This window comes from Emys orbicularis, chromosome 22 (assembly GCF_028017835.1).
Source record: "Emys orbicularis isolate rEmyOrb1 chromosome 22, rEmyOrb1.hap1, whole genome shotgun sequence".
Lineage (NCBI taxonomy): Eukaryota > Metazoa > Chordata > Testudines > Emydidae > Emys > Emys orbicularis.
This window is the reverse complement of record NC_088704.1, coordinates 6,409,116-6,435,058: the sequence shown is the minus strand read 5'-3', so window position 1 is coordinate 6,435,058 and position 25,943 is coordinate 6,409,116. Positions and strand designations below refer to the sequence as shown.

General features: G+C 43.8%; 1 protein-coding gene across 1 annotated transcript in view; it reads left to right on the top strand.

Moving 5' to 3' along the window:
- Window positions 1-20,266, top strand: part of FBXO42 (F-box protein 42) — a 97,585-nt gene extending 77,319 nt beyond the window's left edge. The window contains exons 5-10 of the mRNA XM_065421245.1: window positions 14,083-14,236; window positions 15,940-16,050; window positions 16,942-17,038; window positions 18,065-18,121; window positions 18,653-18,769; window positions 19,010-20,266. Of these exons, the coding sequence (XP_065277317.1) occupies window positions 14,083-14,236; window positions 15,940-16,050; window positions 16,942-17,038; window positions 18,065-18,121; window positions 18,653-18,769; window positions 19,010-20,125 (1,652 nt within the window). The 3' untranslated portion in view covers window positions 20,126-20,266. The remainder of the gene's footprint in view (window positions 1-14,082; window positions 14,237-15,939; window positions 16,051-16,941; window positions 17,039-18,064; window positions 18,122-18,652; window positions 18,770-19,009) is intronic.
- The last annotated feature ends 5,677 nt before the right edge of the window (window positions 20,267-25,943 follow it).

Below are 25,943 nucleotides of genomic sequence, written 5' to 3'. Positions count from 1 at the left end.
GACAACACTTAGCAGTTAGTCTTTAATCAGTATTTGTAATTTAATTTTTCAAAAGAAATACTTCAATGCTCAAATCAGTGCCAGCACCGCTTCAGTATCAAACAAGCATGCTCGTTCCATGGGGAAAGGCCGTTTTGATAAGGAGAAGGATTCTGGGTTACAATCTCGTGGATAAGTGTTAATAAAACAAATGTATTTTTGAAATTCTCAAGTGTTCAGCAAAATACACCTACACTGTTTATCCCTGTGGAAACTAGCATTCTTGTGCCTTTTTGTAAGAGTCCTTTCAGTTCATCCTGTGCAGAGGCTAATTTTCATGAGAAACTGCATTCACCTACCTGCATGTCCTCAGCTAATGAAATTGTAGAAGCAAAGAAACAGGACTCCTCAAACTCCTTTATTGACTGCCAGAATTATTCATGTTCCTGGGAGGTGGTTACATTACCAGAAACCCTCAGCGTGAATTTTCAAGCAGCTGACCCTGTAGAGCTGCTGATTCCCTTCTCCAGCGTTCATTTAGTGCTGCAAAAGTAATTTTGGAAATCTCTCCTTGTATTCAGCATCTTATCTTTGTTTCTGGAACAGTCTTTGCTTTTATTTCCTTAGAAACGTATACAAAAAACCAGACAGCCCCTCCATAAGACTTTATCAATGTGGTTGTAGTAGGAAGGAATGAAAAATAACTTGTTGCTTTAACCTTCTCAGATTTAGATTCTGACAGACAAGGTCCCTGGGCACGAATCCCTCCTGAGAGTAATATAAGAATTTTTCCCACTATTCCCTTTACAGGCCTTCTTGTCAGAAAGAAAATGGCGTAAGGAATGTTTCACTACTCCTTTCTTCCCCGTTTTCTCCAAGTTAGCATGTAAAGATAGCCGTGAACAGGAAAAGGAGGGTGACTGTTAGGGGTTTTTGGAGCTTTGTGTAATACGTGCTCATTTAAAACATGACCTCAGGTTACATGAAAACATGGAAAATATTGCTGACAGGCATTTTATACCAAAATTGGGGGAAACTATTTGTGTTCATGTTAGTAAATAATAGGACCAAGCTATTCAAAAATAGGTACCTAAAGTTAGGGTCCTAAGTCCTTATTTAGACACCTAAACACATGGCCTTATTTTTAACAGTGCTGAGTACCCAGTAGCTGCTATTGACTTCCCTGGGAACTTCTACCTGCTCAGCACTTCTGAAAATCAGCCACTTGGGAGCCCACCTTTGGGCACCTGTTTTTGGAAATCATGGCCAAGGCCTCGACACTAAACTGCTACATTATGCAGTTTTCTAAGAGGCCCCTCTTGGAACACTTTGCTTTTTGTTGGTCTCAAAGTCAGTTACCTTAATCCTTCTTGATTTAGAAGAATAAATGTAAAAAAGTCTTACATTCAACCCTTACATGTTTATATGTGCCATCTGTCTCTTAATTCAGTGGGCTGCTATTTGTTATATCTATAATGGATTGCCCTGGGAAGAAGGCAGATCAACCTGGCAGATCAGACCAGTATCCCAGCATGGTGTTAGGATCAGTATACTCAAGGAAGGTGTCTTTCAGGTGAAAAATGAAGCTCAGGCCTTGACCAATGTGGCATTTTTAACTGGATTAGAAGCATTATCCCTGGATTCTTGGCCAGATTCTCACCCTGATAAACTGACTAAATTCCCCAGGCAATTTTATTTGCATACTGTGTTCGTTTCCTCTTCTAAACTGTTACATGGTGTTATTTTTAGATACCTTTATCCCACCCCAGAGGTGGCTGTGCTTCAGTGGGGGAATGAAGTGATACCAATATGTCTCATGCCTATAGTACAGATGTTTGGTTGAGAATTAATTTGCCAACATTTGTAAAGCATATGGAGATCGTCCGGTGAGAGGGATTAAATAATTGCAGCATGTTGTATGCAACATAGCGAGGCCCTTCTAAAATTCTATGGCCTAATGTTTACTGTGGACTGCAGAGACACCTATTGGTAGGAGGAGAATAGCTCATGTAAAATAATCATACTGCTAAATGTGCTTTACTATTGTCTGATTTTGCTCCATGAAGTTAAAGCCCTTATCATGCCTCTGTATTAGTGATACTCCCTAATGTTGGTTGAATATGTACATTTTTTCTATTCTCATGTGTGTATTAATGTTTTTTTGAAGGGGGTGCCCTTTGGAATGAAATTTCTTATGCCAAAGACTATTGTTGTCCCAGTGTATTATAGGTTTCAGAGTAGCAGCCGTGTTAGTCTGTATCCGCAAAAATAACAGGAGTACTTGTGGCACCTTAGAGACTAACAAATTTATTAGAGCATAAGCTTTCGTGGGCTACAACCCACTTCTTCGCATCCGAAGAAGTGGGTTGTAGCCCACGAAAGCTTATGCTCTAATAAATTTGTTAGTCTCTAAGGTGCCACAAGTACTCCTGTTATTTTTGCAGTGTATTATAGAAAAGTCACATTATGATCATGATGAAATTGGCAAAATTTATAAATGCTCATGGGTCACATGCAAAGAAAAATACCCTTTTTCAATAAAAGTAGTTAAGATTAATTATACTAGTATGCCTTTAACCAGTGTAAAAAATTAAATGCTAATAAGTGGTAGTGTTTTCAAATTAAAAATATATTTACAGATCAGTATTATACCTTTAAAGAAATATAAAGTACTGTTCTGTACTTTTGGTCACTAGAAGGGGTCTGTTTAAATTGTTTGAATTTTTTCATCCTTAGTTATTTTAGTTACTTTAAAAGCATTTCCGTTTTTAACTTGTCCATCATCAAACTTAGAAAAAAATCATTAGATCTGATGCATCCAGAATGAAAAAGCACTAGCCTAAATCAGGCCTGTTTGCAGCCCAAAAGTGAATTTTTGCATATGGAAAAATTCAAAGGGCTTTATCTTCAGCAGTTTACCAGAATAGGGAGAAAAGTGCATTTCATGTTTTAAGAGAACTTAAAGCAAAAAAAAGCATTTAGCAATTAATTTTTTTTGCTAAAAGATGTGTGGCCACCCACAACATTGTTTAAGGGACGGGGCAATTTGGTTTTAACGGTAAGATTTACAGATGTGAACCAAATGTAAAAATTGTATCCAGGCTTGGATCCTGAAAGTCCCACACTCCAGCATGTAGTGTTAGTTTTTGGAGCTTTTTGCTAGGGTCTGTCTCCAGGTACATCTGACCTGTACATGCTGTGATTCTCACTTTCTTGCATCCCTCCCCCCAACACTTACTTTCATCCATTCTAATGAAAGTGCAGAGCGCCAGATCCAGAAGCACATGAGCATCTGTATATTTGGAGTCCTCCAGGTTCAAATAAACAGCTATTTGTTTCAGTGACAAGAAGTTGAAAGAACCATAGTGTCCTTCTTCTTCTTTAGCATCATGCTATAGGTAATTAGTGAACAAGCTTATTTGAATATGCAGTCAAAGAGGATGTTCTTAAGGAAATACAATGTGATGGTTGAGATGCTCACACGGTACAAAGCCATGAAATTTAATTTCATTGGTTCCCACTGCATCTATAACTCAGCTACATTGCACGTAAATGATTCCCTGTAACTTCTCTGATTTTATTGACATGGACTGAAAGAGCCAAGAGATTTCGCTCATTGCTGTAAAATGCACTCAAGTCAACAATCCCTGTACAGAGGGCTTTAAACGTGCTTCATCATGCCAGGGATTGTACAACTCATGCAGCCTATGCAATCATGTTTATGCAGGAAAATCCAACTATGCATGTAGAGCCATTGCTCTCCCCTGCTCAGTTTTTGGTTTAAGTATATGTATATGTGCTGTGGAAAGGCGCTTCACTTAGTGTAAAAATGTAAACCGCAATATTTTGTTGTCGGGTATTTTGTGTGTAATATTTCTCTTCCTCCCAAAAGGAAATGTTCCTTTTGACATGGTGAATAAAACAGAGCTGCTAACTAGCAATGCTGTTTAATGGGATGCCTGCGGAGCAGAGAACAGATTGACTGAACTCATCGGCTCAGCCATACACACCCAGCCCCCTTCCCACCAATTATTTTTATATGAGCACTTCGTAGTATAATAAAGCAATTTCCATTTTTTCCATGTGCATCCTTAAGGGAAGATGAGCAGCAGGAGCTGTTCAGCCTCCCCCCCCCCCCCCCCCGATCAGAAAGCTCTTTAATTAGCCCCACCATTGCTTTGTGTCGTGTTTTCACTATTACTCAAATCACTTGAATTCTGTAGAGTACAATATTGGGCAGAAAAAACATGGCAATTAAGCAGAGCATTGCAGTAAAGGGTGGTTTTCTGGCTGGCTTTCTGCTTCTACACATGAGTTAAGAGAGCTTAAAACGATATTGATCTCAGGGAATTTAATTCATGCTTTTGCTATTAGCTGTCAAGTTGCTTGTGTTTATATGGAATACTTGGTGACAGCTTACTAAGGCTTATTCAGTGCTCTGTTGGAATGATATTACTGACAAGGGGCAAAGCGACAAGCGAGTTACGTTACGGTGCTCATCCCAGACTAGTGCTGAAAAAGCCTTTTCCCCACATCATCACACATTCTGTGTATGCGGCATGTTACAGAACTAGCTTACACCTGCCTTAGATGACAGATTGGGGGGGGGGAATCCGGGGTCCTGTTTACACTAGTGCTCTCTTGCTGTCACTGCCCCAAATGATATTGCAACAGTGGGAACATTCCTGACAAATGTTAGTGTAACAAAGCTCATGAATCCAATTATACACGGCTCAGAGGGAGTCAGTCAGAACCTCTGGTAACGACTGTCAGTAGTTTTCTGTTCCCACGGGACAGTAAAATTGTGACTCTCTTGAGATCTTCCGGGACAGAAGCAAGTGCTGTCAGTCTCACTGGAAAGCTTGGGAATCTCCCCTTTCCAGTGGGATAGAACCCATGTTCCTAGTTCTGCACGTAGGGTGGCAAGATATCAGACCGTAAATCCTTCACTGGAGAAGGTCTGAATATTCCTGGGCCTTGGGCCAGGGCAACTTTTTCACGGGGGTGGGATGGGAATGCCACAGTTGAGTGAGGGGGGGGGGAAACCTTTCTCTGAATAAGCAGCTGTTTTTTAATGTTGAGAGGTGTGCTGCATATTTATTTAGTAAGATCTTCTTGGGTGCCTCAGTTTGCTTTGTAGCAAATGACCATTTAGGAGCTTGAGAAAGGTTTTATCTTTCGCTCTTGTACTATACAGATACTTGGGATTTCATATACTGCTAGTTGTGTGCCAGGTGCCTTAGACGCATTAGACAGGGTCCCTGCCCTGAAAAGCTTATGGTTTAAATGGATTTTGACTATATTGTGAAGTCACAATTCAGGACTTGTTTAATTCTTTCTATATTAAACTAAATTCCCATGTGAGACGCTCCAAAGGGCACATCTCTCTCCTTTTATCTACAGTGGGAAGCCTGGGAGCAGGAGGAGCAAATTAATGGGTTCTCCCCCCCCCCCCCCCCAAACCCAGATTACAAGGGGCATTGAAAGAGGGTGGCCCTACAAAGGAGAAACTGAACAATGCTTTCTTGACTCTTCCTTTAGGGTCTTTGTGTTGAGAAGGCCCAGTCTAGGCTAGTAGTAAATTCATGTCTTTTGGGACCATTCAGAATCTCAATGTTTGCCTAGTTTTTAATGTCTCACGACAGAAACAGGAAGGGTGATTATCAGGCACTGGTACAAGGGAGCTGAATATTTTGTATTACAGTATTTCCCAGACCTTGTAGTTTAAGACTGAGTTGGAACTGTGGTTTATCAGTACCCTCAAGGAACATCATGGAGATTTCCTCTTGACTTTCCTTCTCCTAGCACTTGCCCCGTATTATTTCCTAATTCTGATGCATATGTTGTGATCACCAGGAAACCTTGTTCCCTGCCAGCCACTTTGCTTTCTGACCTCTGAACTGCTGCTATCCAAGGCTCGGACACCTCATGTTGTCAGTTGTTAGAGCTCCACTCAGCAAACTGCTTGGGAAAGGCTTTTGAAGAGCAAAATGTGGGTTGGATCACAAAGGCAAGGAGTTTTCTTTTCCTTAATCCTTTGGTAGGACTTATGGATATCAAACTGTTGAAGTCCTCATGATGATGTAGTGAATTATGTTGAATGCAGCACACCTGTCCTTGGGACCAAGTTATGCCCCATATGGCAAAGATGAATGAAGTTCCAGGTGCTAGAGCAGGGGTAGGCAACCTATGGCACGCGTGCCGAAGGCGGCACGCGAGCTGGTTTTCAGTGGCACTCACACTGCCCAGGTCCTGGCCACCAGTCCGGGGGGCTCTGCATTTTAATTTAATTTTAAATGAAGCTTCTTAAACATTTTAAAAACCTTATTTACTTTACATACAACAATAGTTTAGTTATATATTATAGACTTATAGAAAGAGACCTTCTAAAAACGTTAAAATGTATTACTGGCACGCAAAACCTTAAATCAGAGTGAATAAGTGAAGACTCGGCACAGCACTTCTGAAAGGTTGCTGACCCCTGTGCTAGGGTCTAAGATCTGGCTTATTAAGTATTGTCACTGCGAATCCAGCAGTCAATATAATAAACATGGACTTGAACATCAGACCAGCTACAGAGGGTCCTGTGGCACCTTTACGACTAAAGGTGCCACAGGACCCTCTGTTGCTTTTTACAGATTCAGACTAACACGGCTACCCCTCTGACATCAGACCAGCTGTTATAGATCATTCAGAATTAGTGCAATGGATTTCTTTGTTTGACAAGTAGTATTGGAGAACAGGAGTTCTGAATTCTTTGTTTTCCAGGGAATGTGCATTATTTAAGCAGTAACTTGACAGTTGATGCTTTCTTTGGGGAATTACTTGGGGCGGTGTTTTAAGAGGTTAAAGGCAGTAATTTCAGCCATGCAAGTACAACAATCTCCATCAATGCGCACAGCTTGTTAAATCTCATATCTGTTATAAAGTCGATTGTCAGCCACTCAATTTGCAGGTTTTCCTGGGAGGAGTTGCTGTAGGGTCTGGATGTTAGTTATGAGATGAATTGCACAGAATCAGTCCTAAGAAATGAGCTTTTCAGACTTGTTGCACATTTGTAGCAAACTTACTGTAAAAACACAGGAGAATTTTGATTAATTACATTCCATTGCACTTGCTCATATATTACCATTGGCTGATTTCACAGAGGGCCAAAAAGCTTGGGAAACATCTGCACCGATTAACAATGGCACAGAATATTGCTTCATGTATCTGATTATCCAGATTTCACCATCAGTCCTCATTGGTTTATATCCTTTCTTTGGGGTAGAGGGCAAGGAAGTTTAGTTAAATTTGTTCCAGTGACTTTGTGTCTGATAAGATTAAGTGCGTGCAGGATTATCGTGGAGAGTGAAATCCATGCAGATACCCGTGCCTGTTCAGAGTTTCTCCCATGGAAAACTGGCTTCAAGACAGGAAGTTGGCCTTATTTTCTGCAATTTCACTGCTTTGCTTGTACTGTCTTTATTTTATGCTATAAGGTTTACCAGTACTGCTCTGCTTTTACCAAAACGGCAGTGTCCGCATGTATTGAAAAGTCACCACTCCTCTGGTCCTTCAATCTCCGACACTCCCAGTATCCCTGAATTTTAGGGGGTTATTTTGCTGTCTTTCTAAGGCCCAGCAGCATGTCAGTGGCTTCTCTGCAAACGCTTCTCCGCCCTTACAGTTAGCTTAATAAAAGTTAGAGGTAAAATAAAGCCCATTTCTCTGCCAAGGCAGGTGTCACGTTATTGATTTGAACTGGGACCATATAGAACAGGTTGCAACCAAAGTCCTGTAGTGGCACCACAGCTTGTATAAAGGGGGTCAAATGAGGTGTCTAAGACAAGGTTATGGTTTGCTGGTTATGATTATGCTGTCTGTATGTGTATCAATTTTGTAGTTGAAGTTATGAATATTGGCTCTATACTGTCTGTATTTCAAACTTATGCTATGCTTCTGGGAAACATCCCAGACAAGTTGGTGTTAGCTCTGCCTAGCCTGCTTGATGGCCCATTAAGGACCATCAGCTATACAATTGACCCATTGAGGGAAGGCAGATACGCCTTGTAACTCAGCAAAGTATGTAGGGACGTGCCCAGGTGACTGCAGACTCCATCTCGCTGTGATTTTCCACAGTAAGAACAAAGAGGTGTTCTTACACCTGGAAAAGAGTAAAAAAGGCTGATGCCTGATCTCTATCTTGTCTTCAATCCTGCTTCTTACCTCTGGAGGGACTTTGCTACTAACTGAAGCTCTAAACAAAGGACTGAGGACCCATCCCAGCTGGGGATGTATTCCAGAGACTTGATTTGAACCTGCAGTTTATTCTATCGCTGCTGCAAGCCTGAACCAAGAACTTACTGTATGTAATTGATTCCATTTAACCAATTCTAGCTCTCATCTATATCTTTTTCCTTTTATGAATAAACCTTTAGATTTTAGATTCTAAAGGATTGGCAACAGCGTGATTTGTGGGTAAGATCTGATTTGTATATTGACCTGGGTCTAGGGCTTGGTCCTGTGGGATCAGGAGAGCCTTTTTTCTTTTACTGAGGTATTGGTTTTCATAACCATTTGTCCCCATAACGAGTGGCCCTGGTGGTGATACTGGGAAACTGGAGTGTCTAAGGGAATTGCTTGTGTGACTTGTGGTTAGCCAGTGGGGTGAGACCAAAGTCCTCTTAGTCTGGCTGGTTTGGTTTGCCTTAGAGGTGAAAAAAACCCAGCCTTGGGCTGTGACTGGCCCTGTTTTAGCAATTTGTCCTAAATTGGCACTCTCAGTTGGGTCCCGCCAGAACCAGCCTTGTTACAGCAGGATTGTTGCTTTTCTAGTGTCTTGTCCAGTTTTGTTTTCAATGTTCCTTTTTAAAGGCTGCTGGCAGCAAGAACTTTCACCTTCTCTGGAAAGGAGAGTGGGTGTCTACGTTGCATCTGGGAGCGAGCCTGCCAGTGTGTGTCCGCTGACGTGTGGTAATACACCAGCACATTCAATAGAACTGGATAGACAGTGCTTTGATGTTGCAACTTGCGCTCGGAAGGCCACCCCCCGCCCGGTTTCAGAGCCCGGGCTCCAGGCCAAAAGCCACATCTACAGTTACTTTTAGCGCATCAGTGCGAGTCTGTGACCCAGACTGAGAGGCTCACTCCCACACGCGGTGTAGACATATTGGGACATGCCCGGATGTTTCTAAAGCCGTTAAATGAACTGTAGGGATTTGGGAAAGTGGGAACCTGTGAGGTCCTGCTGTTTTTCCGGAAAATTGTCAGCCTCTGCTGTGAGTTGCTGTTCTCAAACAGGTGGCATGACCAATAGTGCTGGAGAGGGGAGTTGCTAGAGCTCCAGGTGCCATGCATGGTCCAACCATTAAACAAAGCTCTTTCCAAATATGAAATCGTAGTGTAGACTTGGAACCTCCCTAGATAGAAAGTCCACAAAGTCTCCCCTTAGAACGTTCTTATTTTCTCTTATTTCATTTGTCATCATGAAGGCCCCACTTCATGGTGATTATTCTGCGGCCTGAGGAGCTTCTCTGCTGGCCCTTCTGGAGTCATACAGGTAAAAGGACAGAGCTAGTTTTGAACTTTGCACATCACATGCTACCACGGTGTAGCTCTGTGAGACTACTAGACTGTCCATACCCCAGATGGACTACGGTACGTGTATTTTAAACATTTAAAATACTTGCAGTATAAGCTTCTGTCTTAAATAGATAGTTTCTGATGGGACTATGTCTTCACTAGAATCGCTATAGCTGCGCTGCTGTAGCACTTCAGCATAGATGCTCACTGCAGTGACAGAAGCAGTTCTCCCATTGCTGTAGTTAATCCACCTCCTCAAGAGGCGGTAGCGAGGTCGGCAGAAGAATTCTTCCATCAACCTAGCACTGTCTATACTGGAGGTTAGGTCGGCTTAACTATGTCGCCATGGGGTGAGGATTTGTCACATCCCTGAGCAATGTAGCTGGGTTGACATCTAACTTTTCAGTGTAGACCTGGCCTGAGGGAGGCTGGGGTGTTGGGGGGGAGGAGGGGGATAATTTTCAAAGCATCCCTGGAGGCTGGAGAGTGCCTCTTTGAAAGATTCATGTCTGCTTTGTGAGTTGGCAGATTCATCAGTTGAAAATTAAGTAACCAGAAGCCTGGCAGAAGCATCTCACCTAGCAAAATGGGCACGGCCATGAAGGTGCAGTGCCTTGTGTCCTTGAAATGTTTAGTCATTGGTAGGCCCTCTGCATGCTGAAATCTTTACCTTCAAGGAACAGGATCCAAGAATTGTGCTTCCCATAAAGACTCTTTACATCATCATCATCATCAGTGGTGAGCAGGGTTGAAGTGGGAAGTATCCAGAGGTCAGCATAGTCAGCTGATGCATGTAGCTAGTAATTTATTCTAAAACAGAGCCCACTAGATCTCAGTCTGTGGGTGACAACTCACCTTGTAGTGCAGCGTTTCTCAAACTGGGGTCCACGGACCCATGGGGGTCCATGAGGGTACTCCAGGGGGTCTGCAGGCCCCACAGATCAACTCCTCCCCTTCCCTCCCAGTGCCTCCTGCACACCTTGGAACAGGAGGCGCTGTGAGGGAGGGAGAGGAGTGGGGATGGGGCGCACTCGGGGGAGGTGGAGCAGGGCCTTGGGGGAGGGGGTGGAGTGGGGACAGGGCCTGGGGCTGAGTGGGGGGCTTGGGGGTCCACAAAAAATTTGAAATCAAAATGGGGGTCCTCAGGTTGCTAAAGTTTGAGAACTGTTGAATGTCACTCTGCTTCTAACAGACAATTAATCATAAAGAGAAATAAGCCCACCTGTGTTGAAGAACTTGCTTTTTGCCTCTGAAATGCTGTTAAGCAAATTTTATAAAGCTGTTTGAAGGAGTCATTTTGCAGCTCCAAGTAGTTGAGCCCTGTCCCTGTGACGTTTTTGATGGCATACTTCATCTGTGCATTATGCACACTTGAGACTTGGGAAGTCGGGAAGGCTGCCTGTCAGTTCCCTTCTTTGGAGTGCACAGTCAGAACTCTTGTTTCACATTCTTCTCCAAGAAGCCCTTGACCTTTTCAAATGCCTGAACATGCAAAGTGACGTGGGGAGTCAGTAGACCGCCAGCCAAGGAGATTGTGTTCAGTTCATGCTGGGTTTAGCATGTTGAGATGAAGTCATTTTCAGATTGGCTTCTGTCACAGTGGTTTCTCAGTTGCAAAAGTCCCCAGTTCAGAAAAGCGTCTGCTGCTGCCACCACAAGGTGCAATGTGGTTATTCCATTGCTCAGAACAGAAACAACCTTCTGTCACTCCCTTGCTTGATCACAACTTGATCAGTGTGGTGGATGTGTATTCTTGTGTACTTGTTTTTCACAGCTATTCTCTGTTTGATGTTTCCATCTTCACATGAAACTATGTAGAAATGTCTCACATTTATATGTTTCTTAAAGCTTTAACTCTTCCGAAAGAACTTTAATGGTTTACCAAATTGTGATTTCTCCTTCATGTCAGAATAAAACCTCACTCCCGTAATGCACCTGTTCACCATCTGTTAGTAGACCAAACATCTCAATCAGGGCCAAATTCTGCCCCCGTGGAGAGGTGAACAACTCCTGTTGACATGATTGGGGGTTGTGTGTGTATCTGAGTCAGGAATTTGACCTTCAGGTCCTAGCAGTGACAAGATGTGTCACTTTACCCGAGTACATGACTATACAGTACAGTCAGTCTGTTATATTTTTGTAGTGATTTCTTCCCGGGTTCCAGCTCTTAGCACGCTTTTTTTGTTTAAAACTAATTTCTGACCCATTTTAAGAACTGATCAGAATGCTTCTTTAGCTTTGGAGTTGGTACCAGCATATTAATTGCAGGCTTACAAACTGATCAGCCTTTATTTAATACAGAGTAATGTTCTATTTTTATCTTATTCTCCAATAGAAAAGAAAGATGCATTTGCCTTTCAAGTGGGAGATGAACTTTTGCTAAATATCTGTTCTTATCACTAAGCTAGGGGATTAAGCATACACCATATTTTAAATCTTTCTGTGATGGGAATCCACCAATTCTGGCACCAGTGGTGTAAGAAGACAATCTCCTTGGCTAGTTCCTTAAGACTGGTGGGTTCTCGGAGCTCTTCATGCAAAACAGTTGCGTTGGGAAAATTTAATTTCATGCGGCCAAGTAATTAGCTATGAAAAGCGGATATTGTTAAGAATTTGATCAGTGACTTAGAGCAATCAAATCTGAACCACTTCATTTTAGTCATTAGGGAAACTAAATATTTTTGGAGCTACTGTAAATCTATTTTAGTGTGTGAATTACCAGTTGGGCTGTGTTTTTTTCCCCCCTTTGCCCACTAGTCACCCATCTGACAGCAACAGCAAAACGTGCTCACACCGTGGGGCTCAGGGGACAGTCTGTCATCTTGGTTTGTGTTGGGGGATGCTTTCCAGTAGGTTTCTAACTTCCCGTCACCTGGGATTCAGGCTTGGACTAATGACTTTGCACAGCTGTAGCACCTTCTATCCAAAGCTCTCAAAGTCTTTTACAGACATTGAGAGAAGTTTCACAAGTCCCCTGTAAGGCAGGAATGTTTTTAAATAGCAGTTTTGACTTCTCAAAAATAGAGTCTTGGTTCTGTCTCTCATTACCTACTGAAATACGCCTCTGTATAAACTGCTCTATTAGGACTGTAAACTAATTAGCTTGGGTCCGTTAGCTCAGCATTTTAGATGGTAATAGAATGTTTTTGGCCAAATGCATGGCCTTGCCTAGAACTGCACATCAGTTCCTGCAGTCAGGGTTGCTTAAGTGTGCATTTCTAATTTCTTTTTCTAATTGTGGGCACAGTTGGGTTTTTATCCTTGCTTTGTGTGGTGTGTCTCCTTACAGATGATGTCATTATGACCTTGCTACAGGGTACTGTGGTGAGAAGGTGCTAGAAAGCTTCTCTGCAAAGTACAGGGAATCACTTCAGATCTGGTGATGGACGTGGGAGTATTTTGTGGGAGAAGCATCACTGTGTTGTTCTGTCTGGGAGAATTTTAATATTTGACTGGGAAGTAATCCAGAGTGTCTTAATCCTCAGATTGTTTATTCAGCAAGGTCACGGTGCAGCACCTCGGTCTGTTAGCACAGGGGAGGTTTGTACTTTCCCAGTGAATTGTGGCAGGTTCCCTGATAGTTCAAAGGGATGTGATCCTTTTCTAACTGGTCTTGAGAGAGGACTTTCTCTGCCCTGGAGCAAACTATCTCTGGCCAGTTCAAAAATAGTCATGTTAAGAACCAATTCTGAGTAGTATGACTAATTACAAAGACAAGGTATTTTTAAAAAAATAAAAAGTCAAGATTATAAACAGTTCAGTAATGTACTGGCGACACGGAGTGTGAGGTGAGATCAGTGCTCTTTGTCTGGTTTAGTAAAATAGAAAATAAAAGCCATCTGATCTTGGGTAATATATTGCAACAGATTTCAAGCCCAGGGCTACACCCACCTTTCCCTCTGTTTATGTGCACCAGCAGTACAGCCCAGAATGCCTCCTCTGAGCTACGTAACCAAGACTGGGACCAGTAAGCCCTTAGAACTTTAAATGGAACAAATCGAAGATAACTTACTTATTAGAGAAGGTGCTTCGTATTGTAAGAATTCTCTCTTGCCATCTGTAACCTACCACCGCTCCAGATTCTGAGATGTGACTGTTATTCCCTGCTGGGAATATGTAGGGTTAATTTTGCATCTTCCCAGTTCCGTAAAATGAGATTCAGAATATGCTGTGGCTTGTAAGTACCCAGTAGATCTTCCTTGGGGAAAAGTTACTAGATATTTGGAGGTAATTATTGCTTTTATTCAGCACTAAAGCAATAATTTAAAGTGATATGTTAGAAAGCTAGTAATTTCCTGTCACTGACTGACAGATGTTTTGCCATACGTGAGAGGTGCTTTCAGGCTTGTACTAATTATGATGACACAAATTGGCAGTAGCTTTCTTCCCATGCTCCCTACTCTAATTTTGTCATCTTTTCCTCTCTGCCTTTTAGAGGGGAGTTTCCATCTTGTCACAGTTCAGTAAGATCTGTGCACAGCTTGGCTGCTGGTTTGAAATGCCATTTGCTAACTTTTTCCTTTGTCTGCTCCCCTCCAGGTTCTTATCCGTCACCTAAGGCTGGGGCTACTTTAGTGGTGTATAAGGACTTGCTTGTGCTGTTTGGTGGGTGGACGCGGCCAAGCCCCTACCCTCTGCACCAGCCGGAGAGGTTCTTTGATGAAATACATACCTACTCGCCTTCCAAAAATTGGTAAGAGAACATCCTGATAGTCCGGATTGGAAACATGCCTTTTACCTTGAAAGTGTATCCATACACTCTGTCTGTACATTCAGAGCTGCTCTTTAAAGCTTGGCTGAATCCCTCTGTGACCGACTTTGCTTATGGAGACGTAGGTGGAAGGAGAAATGAACGTTCTCTGATCCTGGGTGAGATGTCCTGAAGCTGTTGTGACCCCGGGTAAAATATCTAGCGAAGCAATGTCCAGAGACTTGAAGAGCCGAGAGTCCTACTATCTGAGCTCCCCTGATGGCCATAGCTTATTTTCTTAAAATAGTAACTAAAATGGAACGAATCCATTTTTTTCTTAACTCCTTCCTGCTGCGGCTATATAGGTGCACAGTTTGAGAGTGGAAGTAGATATTTGGAACACATAGTTCATTTGGTCATTCATTTTGATTCTTTATTATGTCTTAAAAAAAAAAAAAAAAGCCAAATAGAGAGAATATTTAACACCTAGGGATTTTACTTAAAGTAAAAAATTGGAGGGGAATAAGATGAGGTAGAAATGGGACACATGGAACGGAAGAGGAGGAACAGACGAAGTCTCACATCCCAGGTGGTATTTCGGATTTAGCTGGTGGAGGTGGAGGTGTCATCTGTGTCCCTTACTCTGGCCCCGTCGGGTTAGGACATATCTCAGGATTAGGATGGAGGAGGTCTGGGGTCACAGGAGATGATGGGGGGCTCCAGCCATGGTGGCGAAGCTTGCTCCAATAGCCAATCCAGGCAGGCAGACCTCCTATTTCTAAATTGCCGTCTGCTCTGTCAGCCTTTAAAATTATCTAGGAACATCAGAAAAGTATATTAAAGATGGTAGCAAAACTCTTTCTAGCCACCCCCTTCCCAGAATAAGTGCTCACTTACATCAGTTCTGAATGGAAATATGTTATATGTGAGCTAATGCCATAATAAAGTAATGGTGAATCTTACCTCTGTTTCATATGGGCATTTAATCACCAAAAGGCCCAGTTCTCTATTGCAGTTGTGGGCAGTGTCTTTAGTGTGCTGTAGTTAAACAGTTAATGATAATAGTTGAGGACAGATGTTACTGAAAATACCAGTACTACCAATTTAAGATCCTCTTTCCGTGTCATGTTAAACAGTTTACAGCAGGCTAACATTTTCAAATATTAAATTTAGTCATATTTGGGCTTTGTAGAAGTTGTTCCATGAGGTTTTCTTCTCTGTAATAAAATGTCTCTTAAGAGCCTGCTGTTTCTTGTGGTATTATTTAGACTTGAGCTAATTCTTCTGAGTTGCTGATCTCTCTGCTCTTCAGATTGCATAAAGGGTCTTTCCTTTGTGTTTGCCTGTAAAGTGCTATGCCCACCTAAGGCGCTAGAAACCTGTTTCCTCCCCAAAGGGATTTATTTGGTACAGATCTAGAGCCAGAAAAGTAAATGTATTTTCTTTTCCACATTGCTAGCGTGTTCTCTGACAACTGACTTCCCCAGCTCAACTACACTCCAGTATGAGCTGACGTGCCTCGGCTGTTCTTTAGTTTGAAAACAGTACTATTATTATTAACTTCAGACCTGTTTTCCATTTAAGGGTGTAAGACTGTTTCTAAAAAAATTGCCCATCTGCCTTTTTAATCTCTGGAGGGGAAATCTGAGGGGAATTTGTAACCTCATAATTCACAAATGTGAATGTATCCTCACCTGTTTCCTTAGGTGGAACTGCATAGTGACAACGCACGGCCCCCCTCCCATGGCAGGCCATTCCTCTTGTGTAATAGACGACAAAATGATTGTCTTCGGAGGTTCCCTAGGATCTCGGCAAATGTAAGTCTGTAACTTTTTCCCCTCAGAGATGTTACTGGGAATCCTGTGAACATGAAAGTGAGGAACAAACTTTGGGTCGGGTCAGGTACGGTGTGGGCAGACTTGATGCAAGCTTTCTACCGAGAGCTGTGACGGTGCACCATGGTCCTAACCTCCCTCTCTGCTGTGCCAGTCCTGGCTCCGCTCTTCAGCTGAGCTTGTTCATTTTGCTGATTCATACCACGTTGTGAAGTTGATAAGCACCGCTGAGTGAAACCACTGAGCCCACATGGACCTCCAGTGAAGTCAGTGAGGCTGTGCGCTGTGGTCCACCCACATGGAGCCCTAGACTTCCACGTGGGAGGATTCGAGTTCAGAATGGCTCTTAAAATGAAAGTGAATTTAGCGGTCTCAGCTAAGGGCTGTTTATCCACTTGGCGGTGCGCTGCATCAGCAAGCTCAGTTCAAGAAACCCTGGACTGGAATAACGGAGGGGAAGTCAGGTTCCTGGTGCACGGCTCTGGGTGGGAAAGCTGGTATTGATGAAAATACTAAATTCTGGTGTGTCTATGAAGCCTTGGGCCTGCTGCTCCCCACCTCCCCGTTGCTGCCCCATCTTGGAACAAAGCTTAATCAGTACTTGATTCACGCTCCTGATTGGCCGCTGGCCCATTACTGGTTCCCTTCTCTGTGGTAACCCATGTGAAGCACCAATGCACACATCCCCTGCTTGTGGGAGGAGCATGTAATCCTGAATCAGTAGTTTAACTCCCCTAACATGCCCCGTGGTTTCAGCACTACTGTCTGTAATGAGAACAGTGCTGCAGTCTTCCTAACTGATGCTTATTTGAGATCCCCAGGGAACTGTGTCTCTGTACCTCTGGTTCCATGTTTGTCGTCTTGTCCTTGCAGGAGTAATGACGTCTGGGTTCTGGATCTCGAGCAGTGGGCTTGGTCCAAGCCAAACATCTCTGGGCCTACCCCTCACCCGCGTGGCGGCCAATCTCAGGTGACTGTCTCCTGCAGTTATTCGGCAAACATTGCAGTACCTTGCGGTGAGCTCTACAAGGAGCTCTAGCCACCAGCACGAAGTGTCAAGGATAAGTTAGAGAAGCAAAATCCCATCGCTCACTTTGTGGTCAGCTTCCCACCCTCACCCGAGGGGCTTCTAAAAAGTAATTCCCCCTTTCTAAGCCATCTTTGCAGTCTCGGCATGCCAGGCCTTTGCCCCCTTTCCACCTATTTCTCCACTTTGAGAGGATGCATTTTTAAAACCTCTTGATGTTGAGCCAGTTTGTAAATATCTCCCTGTGTTTTGTGCATGCGCCAAGACTTGTGATTAACACTTCTAAAAACCAAACCTTCCCATTTTAACATTTTGAGCAAAATACTGCAGTCTGTCTCAAAATAAAGATCCATTTGTGTTTGCCCTGTGGGGGATCCCATGGATTACCAGACTCACCAGATTTCAACTGACATGGACAGTTCCCAGTAAGATCATTAGTTCTCTGGAGCCCATCTTGACACCCTGCATAGAGCCCTACAGCATGCATGCCAGAGCGCCGCCCCAGATTCCCCATCTCCTGTGCTGTCTGACTTTGGTACCAGCAGGGTAGTGACCCTGTTGTCCTCACCATAGCACTTGGATAGCACGGTAATGGGGGCCATATAAATACAGACTGTGGGCGTTTGAGTGCCAAATGAACAGAGTTAAGTTCCCCTACTAGTTCCCTCCACTTGGCAAGCTGCATTTTGACTCCACCTCCTGGATTCATTGTCCACGTATATTAGGTGGAGTCGCAAAGGGGGCAGAGTTTCAGGCAGGCTGGTGAGAGGGCTGGAGCAACCTCGCCTCTCTGTAAGGAGGTTCTACGAGTAGCTGGGGCAGGAAGGGTGTGATGGGAGCTGGATGGAGATGTTGCTTTGCTTAGGGTCCTGCAAAACCACACAGCTTCATGACAAAGCAGTGACGATCTTGCTTAAAATAGTGTTGTATTCTCCCAAATCTGTAATACTTTTCTTTGCCCGTTTTTAGATCATAATAGATGATGAAACCATTTTAATCCTTGGTGGTTGTGGCGGCCCAAATGCAGTAAGTATAGAAAGTGTGCAAATACGAACACAGAATGTGCCTCTTCCTCGTATGATACAAGCTTCTGTATACGGCCACAGGAGCCCCCCAGTGGTTGTAGTTGCACATTATCACAATAGCAGCTCCATAGGTCAGCTTCTTGGTGTGCTGCAGAGCAATCTTGACTGGTGGGCTTGGCAACTGAATTGTAGATCTCACGTACTTGTCACCCGTGCTATAGTTGCCCATAAATAACTCATCATAAAATGCATTCCAGGTCTCTAGCACCCAGGCAGGGATCTCAGAACAGTTTACAAACATCCCCTCTGCGATAGGCCAGAATTATCCCTGATTGCATAAGAAACTTAAGGAACAAAGAGGTGACTTGCCCTTAAAATCCCATAGTGGTAGTCAGGGATGGAACCCGGAATACCCATCCTGTGCTCTCACTTCCAGGCCAGGATTCCTTGCCATCTGTAGGAAGATGGTTTCTGGGGGAGATCTCTCTGCATTAAGCCTAAATTTCTGGTTTTGTCCCACTTTTCTTTGCAGCTGTTTAAGGATGCCTGGCTACTGCACATGCGCACCAACCCCTGGACCTGGCAGCCATTGAGAGTGGAAAACGAAGACCATGGAGCCCCTGAACTATGGTGTCATCCCGCATGCAGGGTAAGGGGGTCAGAAATGGGGCCGGGTGGTATTCCGAAGAGGAATTTGAGTCAGATCTCCTGGATCGTTAACATGATATGGTCTCTGCTAGGGTGTTCTCCTGTGGAATATCCCGTGACTGCCGGTTCATTGCATGTTTGGTTTCCAGCATACGTTTTTCCCCAACGCACTAACACAGCCGTAGGGGTTGAGGAACATCTCTGCAGCCGTTTAACAGTGCGCTCATTTTTCGTCTTTTAGGTGGGACAGTGTGTGGTGGTCTTCAGCCAGGCTCCCAGCGGGAGAGCTCCACTTAGCCCCAGCTTGAACTCTCGCCCGTCTCCTATCAGTGCCACACCGCCAGCCCTGGTTCCGGAAACACGGGAATACCGCTCTCAGTCTCCAGTCAGGAACGCCGACGAAGTTCCTTGTGTGAATGGCCGCTGGGGCACCCTGAGACCCAGAGCACAAAGACAGACCCCATCAGGCTCCCGGGAAGGGAGCCTGTCCCCATCCAGAGGAGATGGGTCACCTGTACTGAACGGTGGGAGTTTATCCCCTGGAGCCGCAGCAGTGGGGGGTGCCTCATTGGACAGTCCTGTACAGGCCATATCGCCCAGCACGCCTTCTGCTGCTGAAGGATATGACCTGAAAGTTGGACTTTCCCTGGCGCCGAGACGAGGATCGCTACCAGATCAGAAAGATCTACGCTTAGGGTCTGTCGATTTGAATTGGGATCAGAAACCAGGTTCTGTTAGCTGTCAAATGGATGCTGTGGACAATAGGACAGTTGGTGGAAGCATGAGAAATCCCCCAGAGCAGACAAATGGAATCCATACCCCACCTCATGTCACTAGTTCCCTTCCAGGGGCGGTGTCGCCAGGTGCGCTCCGAAGAAGCCTGGAGGCTGTCAAGGCCCTGTCTTCCAAAGGTGCATCTGGTTCAGCAGCATTAAGTCCTCCTTTGGTGTCTTCACCAGGATCCCCGGGTAGCCAGAGCGGGAGCAGTGCCGAGGTGGCACCAGCACCACGCCCAGGCTCTGCCCAAGGGGACGGCCACTCCTTACCTCCGATCGCTCGTCGCTTGGGCCACCATCCACCGCAGTCTCTGAATGTCGGCAAGCCTTTGTATCAAAGCATGAACTGCAAACCCATGCAGATGTATGTGCTGGACATTAAAAACACCAAGGAGAAAGGGCAAGTCAAATGGAAAGTGTTTAACAGCAGTTCCGTGGTGGGGCCACCAGAGACCAGCCTACACACCGTAGTGCAAGGCAGGGGGGAACTGATCATATTCGGTGGCCTAATGGACAAGAAACAGAACGTGAAGTACTATCCCAAAACAAATGCCTTGTACTTTGTGCGAGCAAAAAGATAATGTGGCAAAAGCTGTTCGACCCCTTCCCTTCCTGCCCCACCCCCTTTCCATGGCTTTCTTTTTTTAACCCTTCCTCTGTCACGCAGGCATTTAAACTGTGAACTAGGGAACGACAAACCAATAAAATCCAAACACAATTTCAGCGCTGCCCTCCAGTTTCCAGTCTATGATCCTGGCTCTGGGCTTGGTTCAGAAAGTCCTATTTTTAAAAAAAAAAAAAGAGAGAGAGAAAATTCTGTTTACAAATGGGGAGAAATCTCCATTCCAATGGGATGAATTGTTGCTGTGTTCTAGCAGGAGTTTCACTGCGCCTTATTTTTTGCTGGTAACTAGACCAAGAATTTGGGGTGAGTGGGTGGGAAAACTTCTAGGATCCAATAACTTCTTTAGAATTTTTCAGGAGTATAGAGGGACCCTCCTCTCTCTCTATAATTGCAGTCCCTATAGGGATGCTGATAAGAATGGTCTTGGAAGAACATATTGAATACCTGCAGGCAGGAGGCTGTATGCACTGATAAATACCCATGCTTATCTGTTGAATGTGGCTGCATAAGGAAAATAGCATTTTTTTTACATCTACCAATACTGCAGCCATTACTGTAAATCCTTAATCAGCAAAATGACACAGATGCCTTTTTTCCTAAACGCTTTGGCCTGATAGTACCATTCTTGTCCTATACAATGGGAGAGTTAGAAGGGAGAAAGGACAGTTTGGCATTGAAATGCCAGGATCATCCAGAATTAAATTATTTATACAGCCCACTTTAGTGTCCCACTGAGTAAAGTCCTGCACTAGATCAAACCAACAGCTTGGATTGATGACTTTGGAACCCTTGACAGTCTTGAGTTGCAAGCTCCCAAAATAGTGCATACATCATTGACATTTGAAAATACTAAATAACGGAAGTTACAATTTTAGAATGATTTGTACATGCATGGTTAGGATGTTCATAAGAATCAGTGGCTATGTGCATCCTTAAGGCTTGACTTCTAAGTTTTTCCTCCCTAAGATTTTGTTCTGGATCCTTTTGTTATCTTAAGAGTGCTCCACTCTGTACTTGTATATGTGCAGACAACTGTCCTGGGAGCACTAGGATGTCTTAGGTCATCTTTGCTTATCGAACAGAAAGAACATGTGCGTAAGGCTCAGATTACTCAAAGTACTTAAGCACATGCTGAAGTCCCGTTGACATTCAGCATGTACTTAAGTGCGTTGCTAAACTGTAGCCACACAGATCATATTGGATTCTTTCATGGCTTGTTTGAGCTAACAATTTACGCAGTTACTACAGTTCAGATTCCCTGGTTCATGCTTACATTGAGGTTATCCTGCTGGATAATGCATCAGAAAATAACATTAATCCAAAGTAACATTACAATTATAATATCAACCAACCAAAGCACGGGAAATTCAGATGTAAAGCGGCTACTCCATCCTTTACTATAGATTACATTTTATCAGTTTGCTACTCCTTTAGTCGTACTCCAGAGTGCTTTGTATTCAATTACTTGGAACTTTTTATAGCTTTCTTTGAGTGTACAAGACATTTTGGCAATCACTGAAATGGCAAATTTTTAGTCTGGAAGGGATTTTTTTCAGCCAAGTTACAAATACCTGCAAAGTAGGGTTTGAAGTGGAATGCTGGCCCAGCATTAACAGCCTCCATGGTAATCACTGATGCTGAGAATTCACTTACCTAAGTCAACAAAGACTTCAAAAGGAATCAAAATTGATTTGAACTAATGTACACTTTGGATGAATTCTTTCCTTCCCTCTGCAGCTTGGAAGCATTGCAATAGAGACCGGCTGATCCACAGAGGGGCACCAGTTTGCCATAGGTTTAACTTTCACTAGCCTGTGATCCTGGCTGCTTCTGAAGCCTGCAATTTTCATGTGACTTTGTGGGTGGTTAAATCTGTTGGCCCCTGTTCTACAATAGGCTGCACCCACACAGAGCCCTGTTGTAGTCGCTGGGGCTCCACACAGTGCAGGATTCAAGGTTTATTATTTTTACGTCTAGTTCTAAAGCAAAAACGACTTGTTGCTAACACCAGTAAAAGTTCAGCAGGTTTAGAAAGTTGGCGATGCTGTTTGTTTGTTTTTTAAAAGGCGGGGAGGGGGGGACTGACAAGCGAGGCTGCATAGTGTCTCATTAGACAATAATGAACTAGAAAATACACTTTGAAGCCAATACCCAGACCTGCCTGACAGTGATCTGCCCCTGCGGTACACCACATTGTGATGTTAATACTGTCATTGAAGCACAAAGCTCAGCTTTCCCCATCTCACTATATCACGATAGTCTCCAGCTTTGCCTTGGCCAGAGATGTTGAGAGCTCTTCCAGGTGGCACTGTAGGGCTGTTCCAAGAGAGGAGCATTTAGTTTACTACTGAGTGCACACATTCCTGCAGCGGTGTTTGAGCGCTGAGAAAATGTTCAGAAACTCCCTGCATTCCTTGATCAGACTGATCACAAAATAAATCTGAATACATATGTGGCATCAAAGTAGGAAATCCTTTACTAATCACAGTGATCTGCGATAGTGGTCAGTGCATTGGATGTACCATGAAGTGGCTCCTTTAAGATTTCCAATATGATTTTGTTTGGACTTTTAACTGTCTCCACTGGGCCACTGAGTTTTGCTGGACCTTTGGTGGTCACTTAAGACAGTTTTTTCTAAATCTAGACTCACAAGCCTTTTTAAAGGGAAAATCCCTTCTCTAACTCCAATATTCTTTCCCATTCTGTCCCCAGTGAGAAGGTCTTTGCTTGTTCAACAAGCCCCAAATGGTTTATTTGAACCTGATGGTTAAAAATGAAAGAAACCCAACCACAGTCTTATATTTATTTCCAGGCCTCCAGTAAAACCTGCCTCCTTTAGACTGAAAGGCACTGAAGGTACCCCTTTGTACGCTGCATTTTAGCCCACAGACTGCTTCAATTTCTGTGCTCATCTTGAATGCAAAAATCAGTTTTGTAAAATGCAAAGATTGTGGTGGGGTGGCTTGAAATCCTTTTACAGGAAGAAACAAATTCAATCACTGTTGGTTTGTTAATGCTGGACTGGGTTTAATAAAAACCTGGTCTATCTCCCAGATCCTCCAGTGTCACTTGAACCTTGAAAAATTGTTTTGAGGGTGTGGGCTATATTTGAATGCACCTTTAAATGCTGGTCTATAGAACCTTTAAGTCCAGCTCTGATTATATTTAACATGTAAGCCAGTTTTGTCTTAATTAAATGACATCCCCTCCCCCACAGTATCTTTATCAATATTTAAAACATTCTTCTTGAAGCTTTAACCCCTTCCATGGCTGCAGAGATGCCTTTCATGATGATGGCATTGGGTTGACTGCTGTTGCTTCACGTAGCAAAGGTGGGTAGCCAGTGTTTGATTTCTTCCCCCCCTCCCCAGCTTGATCAGAATTCCAGTGGGATTTCCCTATATAGGATGAGATTGACGTGTTTCATTTACATGTCTGTTTTTCACCCAGGGTTGTTTGAGAGCAAAAACTGAACGTTTTAAAAAGCCAACTGCTAGTGAATTTACACTGATGTCCGTCACTATAGGGTTTATACCCTTCCCCCCACACACACGTCATGCCCCAGCCCTCAAGTGCTTGAAATTCACTGCAGAAGATAAAACTGTACAAAGTGACATAGGAAGGGTCTGGGTAATTCTATAGGCAATGATCATGATAGCTTCATACCAGGTTGCAAGCCACATGGAAACTGTAAGGGGGTCTTCCCTGTCTTGCTTGTGGCATTTCCCAATTCATATTTCCATCTGTTCTAGTCCGTGTGGTGATCCTGGCATGATGATGTTTCACTGCTTTGCTTCATTTGTGGCCTCTTTACCAACACATTCATATTCTGCTAAGTCAGCAGACTGGAGTGGAAGGACCCAGGAACAGAAAAATCAGCCCCGTTGCCTTTCCCTCCTCTGCCCTGTGTGTGTTGCAGAAGGCATGTTCTGCATGGTTTCAACATGGCTCCCAAAGTGGTCTCTCTGAATGACAGAAACGTGGGTCTTCATATCCTCCCCCATCCTGTCCCCAGACAAACAGGTTTCATGTAATACGCACAACGTGTGATCCAATGTAGCTGGTGCCGTGACACAGGCGTACAGGATGACTTTTGCCCTACTAGTCATTTTAGGCTCATCCAAGTGTAGGAATGAAAAGTGGATTTCATTGATATTTAAATCTGTGTAAATTTCATTTTTGTTAATGTTTTTCCCCCCAATGAATTTTTAGCAATTTAACAAATAAATAATAATAAAAAGCTGGCTGGCAAGTGTTTTTAAATGATTGGATTTTAAATCTGGCTTTCATGTAAACTCTGTATATTGGTTTTCTTCCCACATATTGCTCCCTCTGCCCTTCCCCCCCCCCTCCTAAAAGCTTATTGCTACAAGTTTGACAGACATCAAACAAGCCTTAAGGGTTAAGTGTTGAGATTTAAATTGAGACGGGGAGGAGTTTCTCTATTGTTTCAGTTAAATGTATGTGTTTTGTTGCACTGCCTTCCCTTACAAGAGGACAATTCGATTCCTTTGAGTAAGTGTGCCGGAGTCGGGGAATTCCCACTATGAAATCCTCTTCGCCCTTTGGTTGGCTCTGTACCTTGCTCCTCTCTGATCCTATGCCTTGTGAGGCCTCTGGAGGGGCTGTGCCCTCACCCCATGAGTTCTCTTTTTAGAATTTCTCAAGTGCCCCTTAATAAAGGGCTTAACACAACTTTGAAACAACTAAAATGACAGAGGCTGGTGATTTTCAAAGGAGCCGAAGGGATTTGGGCACTCAATTCCCATTGTAATTCAGTGGGAGTTGGGGCCCAGTGATCTCCATGGTGAAGCTCCCATTGACTTCACTGGTGCAAGATCAGGATCCAACTTGCTTAGCCGCTCTAAAATCTCACCTACAATCTTGCACAGGGGCACCATGTCCAAATACAGTGAAAACTTGAGATCAACTTTATCAGGCACCCCTTTGTCTCACGGGGTACCGGGGCTCTGATTTTTCCGATGTCTTGAGCCCCCACAGTGATGTGCTGAGCCCCATTCACTTCAGGCTGTCTCAGAAACAGGCCTGGAGTGCAAATTTTTCCTCCCTTTTCAGGACCATATAGTAACCAATTCAGACCTTTCAGAAGGCACCATGGCAGATTTTGTGGTATATCCAAGATTGGGATCTGAAGGGAGGGGGAATTATACCCCTAATATACAATTAAATGTCTAACAATAAACAGTGATGCAGCACATCACTCTGCAATGTGGGAAGATTTTGTTTTTGCCTCTGAAAATTACCCCATGGGTCTTTGCTTTTTACCCACTGAAACAATTCTCTAGGGCAAGGGCTTAACTAAACTAAGATGCATGTTGATGTGGTGGGTCATGTTGTGTGGTGCGAGAGGAGCAACTGTCTGATGGATAGTCACAGATACAGGCTTTTCTTCTGCTCTAGGGTAAGGGAAATGTTCACAAAACGGCTTTGAAGCATAAGGGTTGAGCCATTGTTTTTCTATCAGATGTGACAATGGGAAATGTTACTGTATGCAGTTTGTAATGGGAACCCCTTTACGTAAGAGGAAAAAGAGGGAATGTTATCTATCACAAGCCTGCCTTTGAAACTCCTGCTGTTTGTGTACCTCTATCATCAGCCTCTTGCTTATTGGAGGGTTGCTTTAGGGGTTCATGGGGGAGTGGGTGGGCCTCAAGCGGTGCTGACCGGAGCCACCAGGGTCCCGTTTCGACCAGGTGTTCCGGTTGAAAACGGGACACCTGGCAACCCTACTTTTAAAACTGCTAACTGAGATA